Raw genomic sequence first — 19559 nt, 5'->3', positions numbered from 1 at the left:
GCTATGAGCTTGTACATATGAACACTACAGGGTATTTTAATTTCTGATAAGCTTTAAAACTGGACTTTCTGGATCATATTTGTTTTGTTTAGTCTGTACCCAACATTTGTCTTAATCTGTTTTAAATTTTATTTTTTCCTGTGTCAACATCGGTGAAAGCTGAAGTCAGTCCATATCTGCACTTTGTATGATGGCTATGTCTACAGAAGATGTACGTTCAGTGTATAATAATGTTTCATGCTCAATATTCTAATTATATAGCAAACACTCTGAAAAATACTCTAAAATAATAAATAGATAAAGATATTGTTATAATCTGCACATTTTCATTTTCTCCGACTATTGGGTTGATTACTTGTTGACTACTACAGGTCTTTAAAGGTACAGTAGAACAACCACCTGCAATTTAAATTCAGTTGATCAAATAGTTTTACTTTATTAGTCCAGATAATTTATTTTAACTATGTTCAAACTAAGAAAACACTATAAATGTGTACAACTGACGAAAGGGATGTTTAGATGGTTTTCATTAGTCTTTTATTGTCTAAGGTCAGTGCGATGTGTGCATCAACAGTAACATATTAGTCTGTAAAATCTGTTGAATATGATGTTCATGTTCTGATATGTTATTGGCTAACATCTGTTAACAGTGTTAAATTAAAACTTCCCCCTCTTGCGTTCTTATTCTGCAGACTTCGGAGAAAACAATTCCTCTACAATGAAGATAATTACTCAAATCTTAAAACAAATGTATCTTTAATTTGTAAGTGTCAACAGCAGTACAAAAGATGGAGTGATGTGAGAAGCTTTCTGCAACACATTTTTTGTCTCGTTTACAGAAAAAGGAGGAGATTCTTGAGGTAAATGAGCTAAAACAGGCAGTTATTCAGCCCCCTGCTGTACTGATACAGAGCGGGCCAAGACGTACAGAAAACGCAGTTAGAAGATGTCTCAAGTGATCCTGTGGGGACAATTTAATAATTTACAGTTTACACATTGCTATGGTGCCAATATGCACCGGCAAGTGTCAATCATTGGTTTGTTTTTACTTGATATAGTGTATTAATACTACCAAAGGCAAGGAGAGGGCTCTCCACACACACCAATGTAAAATAATTCACCTTAAGTTTACCTCACGTCAATACTGCACATGGAAACCAAAGACTTGCTGGTGTACACTTTGAAGCCAAGCAAAAAACAAACAAACAAACAACAACAAAAATAAAATAAAAAACAATTTCTTTTTCTCTATTTTTCTTTTTTTTTTTTTTTTTTTTTCATTTTAGGCAATAATAACCCAAACGAATAATTGACCGTTGTTCTGTATAAAGAAGAATGTGAACACAAATGTGATGGCAACATTTCTTTTAAGTTGAATTAAAAACTTTACATTGGACTGTACAAGATATTATGATAAACTATTTACATATTCAGACATAAACTTTTTTTTAAAAGCAGCAACAGACACTATGTATTTCATTTTCTCTAATAACACCCAAACAATACTTGCCATGGGCCTAGGTACCTGCCAAGAAACGGGGGGGGTTCAGGGGGGGACAAAAAAAAAAAACAAAAAAAAAAAACAAACAAACAAACAAGAAAGGATTTCTATGCAGAAACAAATTTCAGGCTGCCAGCAAATTCAAAACAGTGGCTCCAGTGATAGAAGAGCCCCACACAGTGTTGCTTGAAAAGACAACTCTAAAAAGCAGAGTACCAAAGGCAACTAAAAATGTTGCCCTGAACAACAAATTTTACACTTCTGAACAGCAGCTAGCATGTCAGTCCAGCATGTCAGTGAATTGTGCTGATTAAATTAACACAGAGAACATTCCCATCATATACATCACAAATTTCAGACAGAAAAAAAAAATAAAAAATACAGTAAAGTTGAGACAGCGTAGAAGCTTTTGTCTTCAGTTCATTCAAACCATCTGCAAGACTTACAAGTGAAAAAGAGGAACAATTTGTGAGGGTTACATTTACAGATGGCTGATGTTTGTAGACATGTTCATTAAAAATTGGCTGCATTATAAAAAGATGGCAAAGTGAACTAAGAGGGTGCACAATGTCTGTGCATTTTGCCACATTAAAAGAAATAAATACTTGCAGACTCCCACATAAAAATGATCATCTGTTTTAAACAGTCGTTTGTAAAAAAAAAAAAAAAAAAAGAACAAAATAATGATAAAAAAAAACACCTTTGTTTACTATAATAATGTCAATGCAAGCCAAATGCATGCAAATATTTTCTAATGATCTCAACTCCCCATAAACAAATTGCCACCTACTGTGAGCACTCTAATAAACACAAAACACAAGTGAGGATGCAGCGTACTGTTTAGATTGTATCATGGTTGGAAACAAATGATTGAATAATTCTCTCCCATCAAGTGCTTGTTTGAATTAGTACCTTGCTTGCTAATGAGTGTGATGAGAATAATTTTGTCGGTGAACTGAAAATTGAATTTACGGAAGCAGGTTGCTTCTCTCTGTCTAAGGACCAAAATTGCTCCTTTCCAATAAGCAGAAAAATTCAGCATCTACATGAGGTACAGTGACTTGTCAGATGTTAAAACAAATACAAAAAACATAAAAGAGAAAATAAAATAGAACAGCAAAGTACATAACTTATAATTAACTAATAAACAAAAATATATACTATGTTATATTTACAATAAAATCTAAATGAGATGGTGAATTCATTCAAAAACATTTTTAAGCTCCAATTCAGCATTTTTTTCTATCTATCTGATTGTCCATGTTTTTTTTTCTTTTTTTTTCTTCTTCTTCTTCTTTTTCTTTCAACTGACAATTTTAGAGCCAGCATTGGCTAATAATAAATACAATACGTTGATTCGCTACAGTTTTGAAATACAATATACAATTTACTGAAGTCTGGTGTTTCATGGCTCTATGAGCCTGCTGTTGAATTTTCTGCTCACTTTCTTGTGCTGAGTCTCTTCCCAAGGCAGCCCTGAAGCTTAAACAAAGTGTTCATTCATCACACGTGTCTTTGCATAAATACACAAAATAAGCAGACAAAGAAAAACTTAAAGACTTGAACCTGGTAACTGTGACAGCAAACCAACTTTAGTCCAGCCGTGAAATTTTGCTCATTCATGGGGTTTTTCCTCAAACAGCTTCACATTAATCAGAATTGATAAAAAATACAATTTATATCCAGTGCTTATAACACTTCTGAAACATTGTCTCTTTTTAAGTTCATGTTGTCCATTTTTTCCTTTTTTTTTCTTTTTAGTGTGTTTTTGCTATATAAGCACAGTCAAGTTTCAGTTCCATGAAGAGTCCTTTTTACCCACCAGCCCACTAAAACAGTGTGGCATGGTCATGAAATTATTTACAATCACATACAAATCAATCTAACCACCAGCAAACAGTTTGAAAATACCGAAAAGGTTGACTTGAAGGGAAATCCACTAAAGGGTGTTTATAAAGAGCATCCTAAAATTGTTTGTACCTCAAAATAAGAACAATGTAATGCAATGGGAAAAAAATACAAAAGAAATTATCAATGAGGTGATTAAAAAAAATTTACATGATATATGTATAAATGTTTCCAAAAGTTGAAATAACACAAATCATCACTGAATAGGTTCTGACAATATGAGTACAGATTGCTAAAGAACAAGAAAGAGCCATCTGTACCAATTAGAGCCAGGAGATAAATGCAGTGACCAGCAGTAGGCATCTTGACCAGTTAAAGCCAGTGACCAGCCATTCAGGTCCTTCAAAAAGCTCTGTTTTCTCTCTGAAATGGACAGGTTCAAGGGCAAGGGAGGGGAATAGCTGGACTCATGCATTAATAATGCTGTATTTCAGATGATACCCAGTCGTCAGTCATTTTAATAATCCCCCACAGCTTGATGTACTTGTTCCATCTGCTCGCCAGTGCCTGGTGATTGGGCCAGGGTGGGAGCCCTGTTGAGGCCTTACTTCCAGCACTTTGATGGAGAGCACAATGAGGGACACATGCCCCATTTTTATTGTTTCCCACCCTTCCCTGCTGCTTCCTCCTTCTCTGAGCCAGATGGCGCCCCCTGGGTGCTGAGGTTGCCACAGGCTGGGGTCAGAGCAGAGCATGGCAGGGAGGAGAACCACTTAGACCTTCTGCCCCGTAGAGGATCTGAGTCTCAACATCAAGGCCTTGACCGCTAAAGTTTTTTTTCTACCTGCAGTCTCCAGAAGGTCACAACAATTACAACAGAGAATTTGTGTTGCCTGTTTCTGTAAATAAAATAAGCACATTTCAAACACTGATTAAATTATAAGAAACTGTTACATAAGGCTCAAAGCTGGTAGATTTTTTTGAGTGAAAAAATTTAGAGCTTCGTGTTATAAGTTCCTTTTATCATATGTTCACAATGAGGTAAACAATCATGACTTTTTCCTCTTCTCTTTGTTTGGGGATGTGCTGGCAAACTGTCACTCCTTTCAGGATGACTTCAGTAATCACTGCATCAACCCGATGACCGTGCTGCTCTTTAAGACTTCTTAGTGTCAGTTTAAGATTTACAATGTTTAAAAAAAATTACATTTTAAGACCTAAGACTTTTAACATGTCATCCAAATGGGGCTAAAGTGTTTAACAGAATGTACTGTAGTCTTACAGCTACACATTGTACAACATCAATTTGAGATTGTAATGCCACCAAAGCTGCCTTTCGCTGCTCTTCCAATCCCACAGATTGGAGGCCTTTGGCCCTTTAGTATTCTGGCCTGATTACAATCACACTGATTAAGATCTTGGTGAGTCAAACTGGGTTGCAGAGCTGAAAATAAGTGAAGGAGGCCACGGTGCGCTTTTTGGACCGGAATGGGGAAATGAAAAGGCTGGCCTATGTCACTGATGATCACTGCATTGGCCTCCCTGGAATACAGCTAGTAACACAAGCTTCCATCCCTAGATGTAACATATTATAACCTCCTGCAGAGTTTGCTTCCTCCAAGTTCCTGAGTTTCATTTGTTTTTCTGTGAGGGTAAATTAAAGAAAGACTGGATAATGAAGCTGCATTAAGAGATGAAGAGATTGTCTAAGACTTACAAAGCCTCTCTCAAAAGACTTTACAGGTTTTAGAATAACGACTTGAAATGTTTGGCACGTCCGCACTAAAATATGCAGTTTTATAAGAAGTGTAATAATAATAATAATAATAATAATAATAATAATAATGATAATAATAATAATAATAATAATAATGTGAGTACCCTCTGTACTAAATTGGAATTACTCCATGTTAATTTAGAAATATTTTGTAATGTTAATAATTTTTCTGGATTAAAAACATTCACAAGCTGTTGGCTGGCACACTATACCTGAGCGAGAATATTATTCTCATCTTGAACAGTTACATCATGTAGCAAAATCATCAAATTGAAGAGGAAAACAAGGTAAATGACTGTAAGATTTATAGGTTCATATCAAATGTTAAGTTTCAAGTTCTGTCATGTTTTAGGCAATAAACTAATTGTGTAAATGTCCATGATCTCAATGAAAAAATAAACAATGAGATTGAAAAAAAAAAAACAAACAAAAGCACAAACATGTATAAATTATCACAACCAAACTGCTTCACACACGTGAAAAACACTTAAGACCAAATAGCTTTTGTTTCTGATGAAGCCTTTTGCTGCATGCTGGCTTCTACATGATACATCGTTGTATTTCTTTTTTTAATATTTTCAAACCTTTGCGGTACAGTTTTAGTTTTCTTTTGCTCTTTCCTTCCCTCAGGTCCGACCAGCCCTCTGGGCGTCCTCCTGTATAAGTGTTGTGTCTGCACTGGCCTTTTCGGTTAAAGAGATCTCAGTTGGCGTTGACTGTCTCTTGTGTGTCATTTTCACTACTATAGTCTGATTTGGGCTCATCCTCAAAATCTTCGTACATGTCCATCTCATCCTCCCCATTGACTGGCTCGTTGTTGTTTGCCATGGTGTTGGGCTCTAGCTTCATGTTGTAGGTGCTCTGAATAACAGGAATGGATGGCTCAGGACTCGCTGAGGCACTTGAGCACTCTGATGTCATCTGAGGTGAGGGTGTGGTGGTCGTCATGGTGATGGCCCCAGGATAGACCATACTGGCGCTGGTGGTAATGGGAATCTGTGGTGGCTGCCTGGAAAAGCAAGAAAGAAATAAAACCACAATTATCCACAATCCTTTCTAATGACCGATTGATACAAATTTTACTTTAAATGGCAGAAAAAATTAGAAAAAAAATGTTGCTTGAGCTGCTGAGGTTTGTCTCTATACGTCTCTTGAGCAGATATACTATTTTTGTTACAGCACTTACTTGGGGTAGTTGTATTAAGGGTTTTCCACATCAGGCTGCTTTTAGCCAGCAGCTCTGTGAAAATGATTTGGGAGAAGAGAGGTTCTCCTGACAGCTCCCGTTTTGAGCTGTTCAGAAACACTACCCAGTTTATTGGTGACATAAAACCAATGAGTGGTTAGTGCTGCTTTTGTCTGCTGTTGCGCAGCATGATTGATACTCCAGCCACTGAAGCTTATGAGTGACATGGGAACACCTGGAGAAGTGCGAACCACACACAGTAAATTAAAGTGTTCAGCTTCAGACTGCTGCCCTCCAGGCTTCTGTACGAGTATATTTAAAGCTTATATTCTGTAATAATATCTGCACTCCATGCACAATTTGAAGACTGCTATTGTGCAAAATTATTAAATCACAGCTTTTGAAAAACACTTGATTTTAAAGTGGTTGTCAAGCCCTTGTCTTAAATCTAATACAGTGGAAGTTAACTCAACAACACTTGAAAATGGTGCTTACATTATATAAAAGTGTAGGCAGGCAGACATAATGTTGAATGGTGTCTAAAAACTTCAGGTGTTAAGACTGTAGCATTTGTGACTGAGCACATACCCCACAGTGAAGAATTGCCTCATCTCTTGTCGTCGTGAGCGCATCATCTGCTTGTATTCTCCAATACGGAGTTTCTTTCCATCGATAATGCAGGTCCTCTTAGGCCGTGGCTTGTACTTGTAGTTTGGATACTTCTCTAAATGAAGTTTACTCAAGCGAGCCTGTTCTTCGTAGTATGGCTGCTTGTCCTGGTTTGACATAGCCTTCCACCGGGAACCTACACCACAGAGTAATTGAAATTTCAGTACTTAAAAAAAACAGTTTTACTGAATGATGATGAAGAAGGAGGAGTACCTTTGGACACTTTACTTAAAATACATGATAATGTACTACAACAATGCATTTGTCTCAAAGTCAGTAGATTCAAAGTTTGGTCATTTTACTGCATTACTGCTATATAGTAAAATGAAAGTAAAATGAAGCAAAAATATGTTGTCCAATCAATAACAGCTTCTTGGCAGCTGTGCCTTTATACATTATCTGAGAGGAGAAATGAGCTTTTCCCTTACTGTCAAACATTAAGGAACAGCAAGCTTCTGTAGTAAATACAATAGCTCTGTGAAGTGCACTACACTGGCACGGATGACAGCACTTTTAACAGCTCTGATGTATGGTTTTCAGTGCTGAGGGGACAAGACCCATTTAGTCTCTGTCATTTTTCATGACAAACACTTATGGTAGTGATGGGCTATAAATCCATCTGTAGGCTGAGATGAACTGATGCACAGTAGCGTATGCGACAGCACACCTTCCCTCCTTCAGATTCCATCTGATATTTACAAATCAGGGAGCAATTAAGTCTCCTAAATCTACAGAACTGAAAATGCTTGGTAAGGCTGGGACAAATTAGAAAAATTTAGGTTGGTAAGCTGAATTTCATGGCAGGTGCTCTCTCAAAGTCCCTATAAACACAATAGTATTTGTCCACCTCTTTAATGTGTCATACAGAGAGTGGTGCTTATAGCAATGAATTGTGCTGGATGTTTTATTAGTTCAGCCAACATAAAGACATTTGACTACATGGGTCCAGGAAAAAATGGAGGATCATCAAAAATATGGCTGAAAATGACTTTTATTACTTTTATTATCATGTTTTCATAGATAAATTCTGTCATCAGTGTAAACGGTGCAGTTCTGTGATCTTTGGTTCAATGACAATGATGTTGTTGGATATTTCAAGGTTCTTACCCAAAATCTTGCTTATGTTGGAGTTGTGCATGTCAGGGAACGCCTGGAGAATCTTGCGCCGCTCATCTTTGGCCCAAACCATGAATGCATTCATTGGCCTTTTAATGTGGGGTTCGTTGCTGTTCCGTCCTCGGGACTCCCTGAAGACTCGTGCCTCAGCAGATCCAGTGCCTCCTGTTGGCCAACAATAATAGGGTTGGGGTTTATCTGCAGAGCCATTGACTTCCTTGGACCCTGGGATAGCCAGAGCAGGAACAAGGAGAGAGCACGAGGCAGGACATTGATTAAATGACGAGCCAAGTTTAAACTCTCCTTCATCTACTGTCATTACTGCCATCATCATCATGAACATTGTATCAGATGAATGCAGTGAAAACAGATTCGCCAAGAGGAGTCAAATTTTTACCTTATAAGTCAATAAAACCAAATACATGGCCAGTTTACATTAGAGCTGTACTCCTGGAATTGTTCTCAAGTCTATCCAAATCTAAAGGAGGAAGACCTTTGACTTTGAAGACAACCACATATTTAATCATGAAGTAAGCACTTTTTTCAAGCACATTCACACTGTCAACAAGAAAGTGACAGCATAAATTATAAATAAAAGACTTGAAGCAGCCTCAAAATTGAAAAAAAGGAGAAAAAACCCTTGATAAAGCTTTCTCCCAAAGTTTAGTTTAACACATATATGCACAAATATATATACTTTTTTTTTCCACTTGCTTCCTTCCCCCCTCAAGCATACAAACACACACACAAACAAACCAAACACACATTAGCGAGGAGAGTGTGTGCCGATTCTGCAAAGTGCTGTTTCTCAATCAGGGCATTCACAATCAGAATAAGAGAGTTTCTCTCGGTATTAAACTGTACATCAGACTGATAATGATTTCTGTTTGCATGCGCATTTGCTTCCTTTTATATGTAAGATGTGAAAGAATTAAATAAAAGCACTATGAATATTTAAACAAACAAAAACATGTTGATAAACAGGGCTTGAAAAATAAGACAAAAAAAGGCTTTCCATATGCTACGATACATCTTTAATGATCTCAAATCTGGAAAAGAAAGCTTGGGATGACTCATGCATATTTCATCATCCACATGTGAAGCCTTCTCATTAGACCATTCCAGTAGCAGCCTTGGCACACGTTACCTGGGGTTTGATTTCTATTATTATTTCAGTTGATAAACAAAATCAGACTCTTAATGAGTAATGGAGGGCTGTGCTGAGACATTAATTCCAAATCTGCAGAAATCTTGCTCTGTGCTAATCACTGAAGACATTACTTCACCATTTTCAGCCTTTACATCTTCTCTGTTTTCTAATACGATACATGTTTGTTTAAGTATTATCAGAGACTGGAGGTTGGTTTTGGGTTAAGCTGGAGAAGCAGCTGCCCACTTGGAACAGGCTTCTTACAATCACAGTTTTTCACCTGCTTATGTTTAACAGCTAAAAGGCCACATTAATGATCCCTGCCTTCAACTATGAGGACACAGATAAATCTGTTATCACACTGTAGAATTGCTATTCAGTTTGTTTTTTTTTCTATTCAGTAGGAATGAAGAGCCCATATGACTACAAGTGTATGTTGGTCTAATCTTAAAGTTCTGTAGTCTGTTTTGTTTTTTAGCAAATACAATGAGGAAGAACAGATTAAGAAAGAATGCATGAAATATATATACTCCAAAAAATAATGCTCTGTTAGTGAGCAGATTGAAATAAAAAACAAAGCCCTTTCTTATTAAAATGTTCAAGAGATAAAAAATAATCATTTTTGTCATTGATTTTCTTATTTTTTAAAAATTATGATTTTTTTTTTTTTTTTTTTGCGTGGAGACATACTATATTTTACATTTTAATTATGACTGCAGAAATGCCCATAGAGAAAGCTTAATCTTTTATACCTCTGTGAAAGATTCTTCACCTGCAGTATGTAAACATTTAAATGATCTGCTCCAAAACTAGAATATGCTTATAAATGAAGGCATTTACACACATACAATATGCACTAAATCAGAAGATTTAACAGGTTCTCTAAAAGTTGGTGAGCACCAAGTCTTTCTTTGTTTGCTTTTGCCTCCTGGAATGCTAAAGGCCCTAAAGCCATCATGAATTCAGAAATAATACACTACCTTTGCTGCCACCAAACCCCACAGTACGTTAATTTCATTTAGCATGCACTCACTGTACAGGATGAATTGATTTCACTTTGTTTGGTTTTGACAACCATGTTTATTGTGCAATGAAATGTGGTGTGGCGGAGGGCTGACAGTATCCATCAACGCAGGGCAATCTGCTGACTGCCGAGGCCAGATGAAGGTATTCATTAGCTCAGGAGCGCAGCGCTCACTCAGACACGACAGCCAGTGTCTGCACCCCAGGATCGCTTGCTGTAATTTACGATGCCTCCCGTGCCATTACTCTATCACTGACACTGATTCAGCAATTTATATACTGGTGTGCATGCATACGGGCAGAGGTGATCTTATTATGGGGAGGGGGGCAAAACAACTGCCTGCCATCACCGAGTGCCACATCCATAGTTAGCCAGGAAACCAGCCACGTGACTGGGTTCACTGGAGGGAATCCAGATGAGCCATGGCTTCTTGTTACTCATGGCTGCGCTCACAGAAATGTGACCGTCTGCCCTGCTAGATACTACAGAAAGCAGTAAACTTAAACAAGAAGAATATTACATCACTTTAAGTCATACTGAAGCAGATGTAGTGGTCTTGAATTTATAAGGAAAATAATGAAAGCATTAAGCTGAATAAGACCTAAACCTGCCCTTGGAAAACCAGTAGGCTAACTCATGCAGAACCCTTTGACCTGAAGTAATGGTTTGTCTTTATGGTAATCTCTCTGATTAAAGAATGAACATTTAAGTAGACATTTAAGAGAATGGATTTATATAAGACCAGGCAAGGCTTCATGTGTGGATAAATTTGCTCTCTCAATCAGCCCCTTTAATATATATGACTTAATCAAAGGCATCCTGTGCATTAGCACAGCAAATTGCAAGAAACTGCAACATGCAATTTACTGCAATCTTGTCTCTGTTTTCAATGAAAATTGTGACACTACTCTGACATTTTGCAAATGAGCATTAACTATTTTTTCCAGGAGGGGCAGGACATTTAGGAATCAGTTAGTTAGGTGTGTGATTGTGTAAATAAACACAGATGTTTAGCATTGACAGGGCCAGGCCCCCTGGGTGGTAGCTGGGGAGGGGTAGAAACAGAAGGAGTGCTGCTTAATAGAATTTATTGTGATTCATGAGGCCCGCAGCTCAAGTGTGACAGAGCGATATGAGAATCTCCTTTTAATTTGTCTCTCCTGGAAACACTGCAGATGAGCAGCATGAATTACAGTGTGAAAGAAAGATTGTGCGCACGTGTGTGTGTGTGTGTGTGTGTGTGTGTGTGTGCATGTTGGGGGGGATAAAAAATGAAAAGAGAAAGCGAAAAACGCAGAAGCAGAAGAAAGGGAGGGAATTAGAGAGAGAATGTAGTGAGGCCCCAAAGCCAATCGCACCTGTGAGCTGCAGGCTCAGACTCGACTGTGTACCAAGCCAGAGGGTAGCACTGTCCCAGCTGCCCCCTCTCCTCCTTTTCTGCTCCTTACTCATCTTTGTTCTGTCGTCAGACACATTCTGTCACACAGGAATCCGTTCGAAAGGACGAGCCTCACTGAGCAGGCAACAATTACACAAACCTGCCAAGCCCTCCCTGTTGGGATCAAATCTAACACCTCTGACTGAAGGCATTTACTGCTGACAATAGATCCTCTCCCTCAGAGCAGGATCAGGCGAGATTAATGGGTATGGACGGACCGAGCACAGCGCTCAATGGCCCTGCTCTAGCCTGAGCTCATGGTGTGCTAATTAAACCATTACAAATTACAAGTGATACTGAGAGACCCTATTATATTGTGTTTGTCTTTTTTTTTTCTTCTTCTTTTTTCTAGTTTGAATTATTTAGGTTTCTAGAACCCGTGTGTTCCTGTATAGGTGCATGCATGTGGGAACTTTGGAACAAATGGCCAGCTTGTTATAACTTGCAGGCTGTGGATTTTACTGTTGTCTTTTTCCAACTCACTTATGCAGTTTTCAGAAAAGTGACAGCTCATCCTCCACAACTTGTCAGCTTTGCTGGCACAAAAGCAGGTTTGTGCACAGAAAAAATAAAAATTTGCAAACATTTTTATTTTTTTGTAACTTGGGTCAATTTAAATTTTGCTCACCTTAAAAAAAAGAGATTTCAAAGTAATTATTTTGACTTTTTCAGCTATTGTAGTAACTTTTGAGTTGTTATTTCTGATCCTCTTTATTTAAGCTTTCTTTAAAGGAATACTTCTAAATTTGATTCCCTCAGCCCCACAGTGGATTTAAAAACAAAACAAAACTTAAAAAAAAAGAGAAAACAACCTCCAAACAGATTTGAGCTCTTGTGAAAAAATCTCATCAGTGATCTTTCATAAGAATCCAACACTTCTCTTCTTCTTATCCTATTCCAAAGAATTTTTTTACAGACTGTTCCTGACAGGAGAATAGATTATATCTAAATTGCCATCTATATTAATTCATTTTCTTGCATTCTCATCTCTCTACAGCATTTTTCACTTAAATCATCAGCAATGGGAGGTGTTTAAGACAAACACCCAGCCTTAGCTGTATGATTGCTCCATACTGCCACATGTGAGTAGCTCTGGCTTTTGTGGTATTTTGTTTCATCAGGGTTGAAAAACATCTTATAAATTAAAAGTTGAAACACATGTATTGCTGACAGTTTTGTAAAATTATGGAAATCCTATTCATTACCTCTTCCTCCACAGTTTTTTCCCCCAATTCAAGTCATTTGGGCTTTGGCTGGAGCACGCATAGCAAATATTAACTCAAGCAACCTAAAGCTTTCTGTGAACTACTGTGATAACAGACGTTGATTGTACACTCAGCCTGCTTAGTGTGGCTGCTCTGTTCTGGAGGGAAAGCTGTTATACACCAAGGGGCTTTCACACCCTGTGTATGAGTTGGGAGGTACACCCAGTAATTTTCCTTTTCAGGAAAAACCAAACTATATGCAGTATGCTCTGATCTACTGAGGGAAAAGTATATATAAGTTTCAAAGGCAATTTCCCTCCGTCTGTGATAAAATGCTCCCACAAACTAATTGCATTACAGATTTTAAATGTCCGAGTAAAGAACTGGACTAAAAAGATCTAGATATGGTTCAAAAAGTACAATTTAATCAGGCATTTTAAGGCATATATTTATGTTTTTGGGTAGATAAATATTACTTAAAAAAAAAAAAAAAAAAGAAAATTTGAAAGAAAAAAATGCATTGTTGTAGCACTGATATAATTTCATTTTTAAAGGTCAAGTGTTCTTGATGTTACTGATATTAAAACGAGCATAAATAATCTACAACTATGCTGTTTGTGTCTTTATGACAAGGAATCCCAAGGAGCCCAACCCCCAATGGTTCAAGGAGGAGAAGATCCTCACAAGGATTTATAAAGTAAACATGTTCTGAGAAGAGTAAACACATTGTAGCTCACATCTTAAAATCCTGCTCCATCATTCAAATGTATGTCTTCTTGTTGGTGAGTTACAGAGACAGACTGATATATTTGTGTTGTAAAAGAAGAAATGCTAACAGTATCTCTTGACTTATGTGTGCTGCCCTGTCTCCCAGTTTTTCTTCCCCCCCTGGGAAGAGGACCTCTCCCCTCCTCTGACCTCTGCCTGCTCCTAATCTATAGCCCACTGGGAACACTGATGTAAGGCGGCTGATGCTAGCCTTTCCCTCGGCCCTGAGCAGGACTTAAAAGGACACAACCACTCTGGTGTGCGCTTCGTTTCTTTCCTGACTCCACAGTAGCCACAGAAGGAGAGTTCCCACTGGGAGAAAGAGTGCTGGAATCACAGCCGTCTGAGCAGTAAGACGGGTGGGATGGGATTCTCTGCTGTGGCTCACATGGGAAACATGTGAATGGATCCACTAAATGCACCTCTAATTCTCATCCTCAGGATTGGGTGTGATGTGAAACTAGAAATGCTTTGGAGTTGGTAAACAAACATTTTATGGGAAAGGTCTCTTGTCAAAATTTGTGAACCAGTCATGATGTCTAAAATGCCACTTTTAGACATGGAGAGCTGTCTAAAATGCCACTTCAAAATGCTGGTGAGTGACATTGTCCTGAGAAATATCTATTCCTCTGACTCTTTAAGGGATCAAAGATGAGTCATAACCATATTGCTCTTTTCTGTGGCTCTGAAGTGCCATGGAAACTGCCACAAATATTTAGGTCTGACAAACATTGGTGCACTGAAGTCCTCTTTGCCCCTGTGTTAGAAGCCAACACCACAAAAGCAGATGACGCTTTGTCACATTGGTGTAATCAGAATTTACACCGCTGTGCCTGGGACCTAAAACAAGCACAACAGCAACAGGAGTGGAGCTTGGAAAAAAGCCAGCTTTGTCCTCAGGCACCCTTGTCCTCTGCTCACCTACCTGTGAAAACCTTGGAGCCACGGCTCATTTCAAACGGCGTTCACCTCAACCCCCACGTTTCTCTTGCACACACCCACATGTTTCTGCACACAGTCATACCTGGATCTATTCAAACAACTTGGCTCACTGAGTAATGGATTACTGCTTTTTTATCTAAAAGTACAGGATTAATTTTATGTCAACACTTTGGGAAATAACTCTTTTCATTTTGTTTTTTTTTATTTTGGGACATAACTCTAAAGGAGTGGTAAAACTGCATTATTAAAGAGGATACATCCAATTTATTGAGAAGTCTTGTAATTGTGTGCAATTAAACAAATGAGAGACCAAAATACTGCTTTACCATCTAGATCCTCAGGCCTGGTGAGGTCAATAACTCTGTGGCCGAGCTTTCCTTCTTCTCCCAGTTTGCCAAGGTGGTGCCCAATGCTGTCAAAATGCGCCCTTTCCTACAGGAAAAACATAAACAGTCAGGTAAACGAACAAGCTCACATTCACATTTTTACAATATAAGAAAATTGTATAGATAACCCTAACAGGAATCTGAAAATTCAAGAAGGGAATAAAAAAAAAGGTGTCTGATAAATACAGGTTGTTTTGAAGAGATGCTCTTTTGACATGAACTAGATGTAGCTTTTTCCTCATCTCTCTATTCAACAGCAGATATAATGGATGGCAGGAGGCAGAGAGACAGTGAGGGCCAGGGGTGCTGTAAATAGATTTACAGAAAGATACTTTGTGATCCCAGGCACACAATGGGGCTGTGGCCCTCTTTGCAACGCTCAGATTTTCCTCTGTAATCTTCTCCTTACATCCTCCCTTCCAGTCTACAGTGCCCAGAGCTCAGCGCCCATCATTTATTCAGAGTTCATGCTTTGGAGAACACACCGTGTTTTCCCGTTTGTCATGTTGCTTTGTGCTCAGATTAAACTTGGCATCATGTTGTATTTGACGCACAATGAAACCCTGTCATTCAGCACTCGGTAACAATATTAAATGTCATGTCTGTGTGCATTTACAGAATAAAATAACAGCTTTCGGGAGGCCTCTGAATAGTTGCTGCACATTACACTTAATGTATTATGCAAGGGGAGAGTGCCGACTGCTGCTGTCTCCATTGTTGAATGACCTACTTCCTCAGTGAATACACAGGGCATTAGCAAAGGGTTGTCTTCCTCTCTAAAGACTCAACTAGGAGATGGACACTTTGACTCTGCATGATACAAATAATCCCCCCCCCCCCTCTGGTTTTGCCCGGATGACACTAAAAGCAGGCATGTTGCCACCATTCAGAAAAAAAAGCATTTGTTTACTCCCAGGGTGCACGTTCAATCTCTGCCAAAGATGTACTGTCTGCACTGACCTCTGCCTCCTTTCTCTATAAACAACCCTATCACATGCAGTATGAAAAGACACCCAGGTACAGTCCCCCATATAATACTAACAGCTCCCCAGCCACGCACACTGACACCAGCCCATTCATTAATCTTTGAGTTCTTCCTTTGTTATGCATTGTGTTGTTTTTTTTCCCTGCAACTAAGTAATAAAAAATTAAGCAGACTTAATTGTTAACTAAAAATGTTAATGCTATGATTTTCTGCTGAAGACAACTGTGCTGGAAAGAATAGCCAGAAGAAAATTATGGTGCATATAGTAAGAAAGAAAATATCTGAAACATTTTCTCACTCTTTTGTGTAACTTTTTTTCTTGAGAGTTAAAAAAAAATATGACAAGACGAAGGATGACCATAGTTCAAATCCATTTGAGGCCTTTCACAGTATTTTGATTTTCCTCATGCTTTTATTTATTCAAGAACTATTCCTCAAAAGAAAGGACCACAAGAGAGGCAGGAAAAGCACTGCAATTTACCATCTTACTTGAAGGAGCACTCATTATTTATGACCAGCTGAGTGATTCTGATATACAATTAACCACTACCTGCTTATGGCCTGTGATTAGAGGCTGTCTATCTGACGGCCCTTTGCTTCCATAAGTGTTTTCTAATTATGACATATGCAGTGGTCCCTGCTGGGCAAGAGGACACTTTGTAAAGAGAAGATGGAGTATGGTGCCTTTCACGGTGACACGTTCTGTGTAAAGCAACACATGCACGGACATGCACGCACACATATGCAGAGCCGAATCCATCACCCAGCCACATTATTGCTCTTAATGAAAGAAGCTAGCAGCCTGATGACAAAGTGACTGAAGTGCGATTAGCTGGATGGTGCTGCTTCAGATGCTTCTTGGACAGTCTACTAGAAAGACACAGCATTCATCGGTGCTGTATGTCTGTAATAAAGTAGTCCTCTCATCCTTCTTCTGCGCTGCATTGGCCCCTCTCGATCAATCAAGTCTTTTTATAAACTCATGATCATTAAGCATCATGTTGGGCTGAGAAGGAGGGAGAACAGGAACCATCCATCATGAGTTTCATTAATAACTAGCATAGTGTTGAACTTCTTTCTCCACCGCACTAAGTCATATGAGCAGTAAAAATCAACAAATTAAACAGATTGCCACAACACTAAATGAAACTCTTGTTCAGGCACTTTGAAGATGATTTATCTCATTTTACATAAAAAAAAATTAAATTATATATATATATAGATATATATATCTATCTATATATATATATAGATATATATATGAGTGCTTTGCACACTACAATAAAATGCTTTAATTACACTAAGTATTGCTCTTTTGCTATGCTAATTAATATCAGACTATCTGCTCAATATGGTACTACAAATTTTCATAAAATTTTATATACTGAGTTTAATATACTTATTGGTTATAAGTTTGTTCATTTATATCTTAGACTTAGAAATATAGTTGAAATTAAGGCCATAAATTATCTGCATAGTACCAGGGTTTTGTTTTAGGGTTGGAAAATATTCAGTGAACTAATGCTTCTTTACTGCCTACGCATCAAGTGCTGTGATAAATTAATGGCAGTTTTATTATTTTATAGTGTCATTAAATTTTTACTGATCACTCTGACACAGAGGAGTAGGAAAGGACATGCAGTATCTGGGGAAAGCGAGCCATTCTGCCATGAGAAGAGATGGAGGTACTGAAAAAAGGGAGCCTATCAGTATATGGCTGCTATAAAAAGGTATTTATAATGCACAATACATGGGAAAAATAAGAGCAAGCTAAACAGATAATAAAGGTGATAATCTCTAAAAGAAATTAAGCTTATGTGAAGAGAACATGAAAAAAAATCAAGTCAGGTGAGGTAAAGATAAAGAAACAGGAAATAAAAAGACATAACAGTATGCAATACTACCCTCCTACTCGGACCACAACCATCAGCAGGCTACCGGTCCCTTCCCTAAACGACTTTAGCATGCAGCTCTCAATGCCACAAGTTAAATTATAGCCATGTTCTCCGAGTTGCTGCAGAGGCCTGCCACCCACAATAATCTCATCAGCCCAGTCTGTGCAGTCTTTTGTCTCTAAGAGATGTAGTACTTGTTCAGTTACTCATGACTTCAGCTGGCCGGTGAAGCCGTGACTCACAGCGGAAGAGAGACAAGTAGGAAGAGGAAAGATAACAGAATCTGTGGAACTTCTTGGGCGAGGGATCCCAAAAGAGCCCTTGTCAATGCTGTAAAGAAAGCTTTAATCTAGCTGGCCACAGAACATGTGCCGGAGGCCTTCTGCTCTGCCCACAGGGTGTATTCTGGGCAGAGGCGGGTGGCGGACAGCCCTTTATATTGTGCCTGCTCCTGCCCTGTATTTAGGCAGCATACTGCCAATCCTGACACTCCTTCACTCTCTCCTTTGTAAACAGCTTGAGGCTACACAAAAGCAATATGGTCTGAGATTGTTCAAATACAGATGAAAAAAGGCTACATTAGGAGTTAGGTAGAGTTAAATCCAGAGTCAACTCACTTTATTTGCTTACACTTGCTGATGCAACTCCACTTCAGAAACATCTGTACTTTCACTAGAGAAAATTTAAAATGCCAAGGTGGAACGAGTCCTATCCATACCCGTCACTTGTCGAAGCACACATGTATCAATGTAATTTTTCAAACCCGTGTTGTTCTTTGTGTTGTTCTAATGGCTTGATGTCACTGGTGGCTTGCGTGTTTCCTCACCAAATTACTTTGAGATCAGCCTTGTTCCATTTAATGCTCGCTAGAACATACCATTCTATAGCTTCCAAGGTGCTCTGAGGAAATGAAGAACTGTCGGTCTTTTTTCAGCTTTAAACAAATGTTTAAAAACACAATATATCTGGAATATTAGTCTCAATCTGCTATTTGAAATTTGGGGGGGTGGGGGGGTATTGTACTTTTTGTGTGTATGTATTTTTCCTTTAAATATACTTGAACTGTTTCTGTTCACTCTTGGAACATGTCTGATTTTCATAATGACGGTAACATAAGTATTGTTGAAACTTGACTTTTTATGGGATTATTATGAATGGGGACGACTTAACTTTTTTTATGTTGGAAATGGCATACGGGGTCAAGATAAGTCCTAGACTTCACTCTTTTCCACTTCGGACATGCCAATGTTAATTTTTAATCTGGATTCTGTGTCACTCACAAAACACAAAACATGTTTCTTGTTTTGTGTTTGATTCACTTGTTTGAATAAAATTCTATCTATCTATAAAATATGATTATTTTTTGTTCTTTAACATAATGTATGTAAAGTAAATGACAAGTTTTGCCACCTCCCTAAAATTTGACAGCACTTACTGCAGTCCTTTATGAGATATGAACTGTCATCTTTTCCTTCATATCAGACATATTCAGACTGCGTATGTTAAAAATTTCATGATTGGAGCAGCTGATGAACCTTAAACGGCCACTTATATTTGATAATGTGCAGAACTGGCTCTTGTTATATCACACACCTGGTATGTGGTAAGTTAGAGGCACTGGCTCAGACCACAATGCAGGGCTTTGTGTATCGAGTGTCAGTCACTACTG

General features: G+C 38.2%; 1 protein-coding gene across 3 annotated transcripts in view; it reads right to left on the bottom strand.

Moving 5' to 3' along the window:
- Window positions 1–739: 739 nt before the first annotated feature.
- Window positions 740–19559, bottom strand: part of sox6 (SRY-box transcription factor 6) — a 132160-nt gene continuing 113340 nt past the window's right edge. For all 3 annotated transcript variants that reach the window (XM_041974231.1, XM_041975742.1, XM_041974990.1), the window contains exons 14-17: window positions 14951–15056; window positions 8089–8262; window positions 6901–7117; window positions 740–6135 (exon numbers count right to left, since the gene is read on the bottom strand). In XM_041974231.1, coding sequence (XP_041830165.1) covers window positions 5829–6135; window positions 6901–7117; window positions 8089–8262; window positions 14951–15056 — 804 coding nt within the window. In that variant the 3' untranslated portion in view covers window positions 740–5828. The remainder of the gene's footprint in view (window positions 6136–6900; window positions 7118–8088; window positions 8263–14950; window positions 15057–19559) is intronic.

Source organism: Melanotaenia boesemani, chromosome 1 (assembly GCF_017639745.1).
Source record: "Melanotaenia boesemani isolate fMelBoe1 chromosome 1, fMelBoe1.pri, whole genome shotgun sequence".
In the NCBI taxonomy this organism is placed as follows: Eukaryota; Metazoa; Chordata; class Actinopteri; order Atheriniformes; family Melanotaeniidae; genus Melanotaenia; species Melanotaenia boesemani.
Note: the sequence above shows the minus strand (reverse complement) of the source record. Positions and strands in the feature narration are given on the sequence as shown.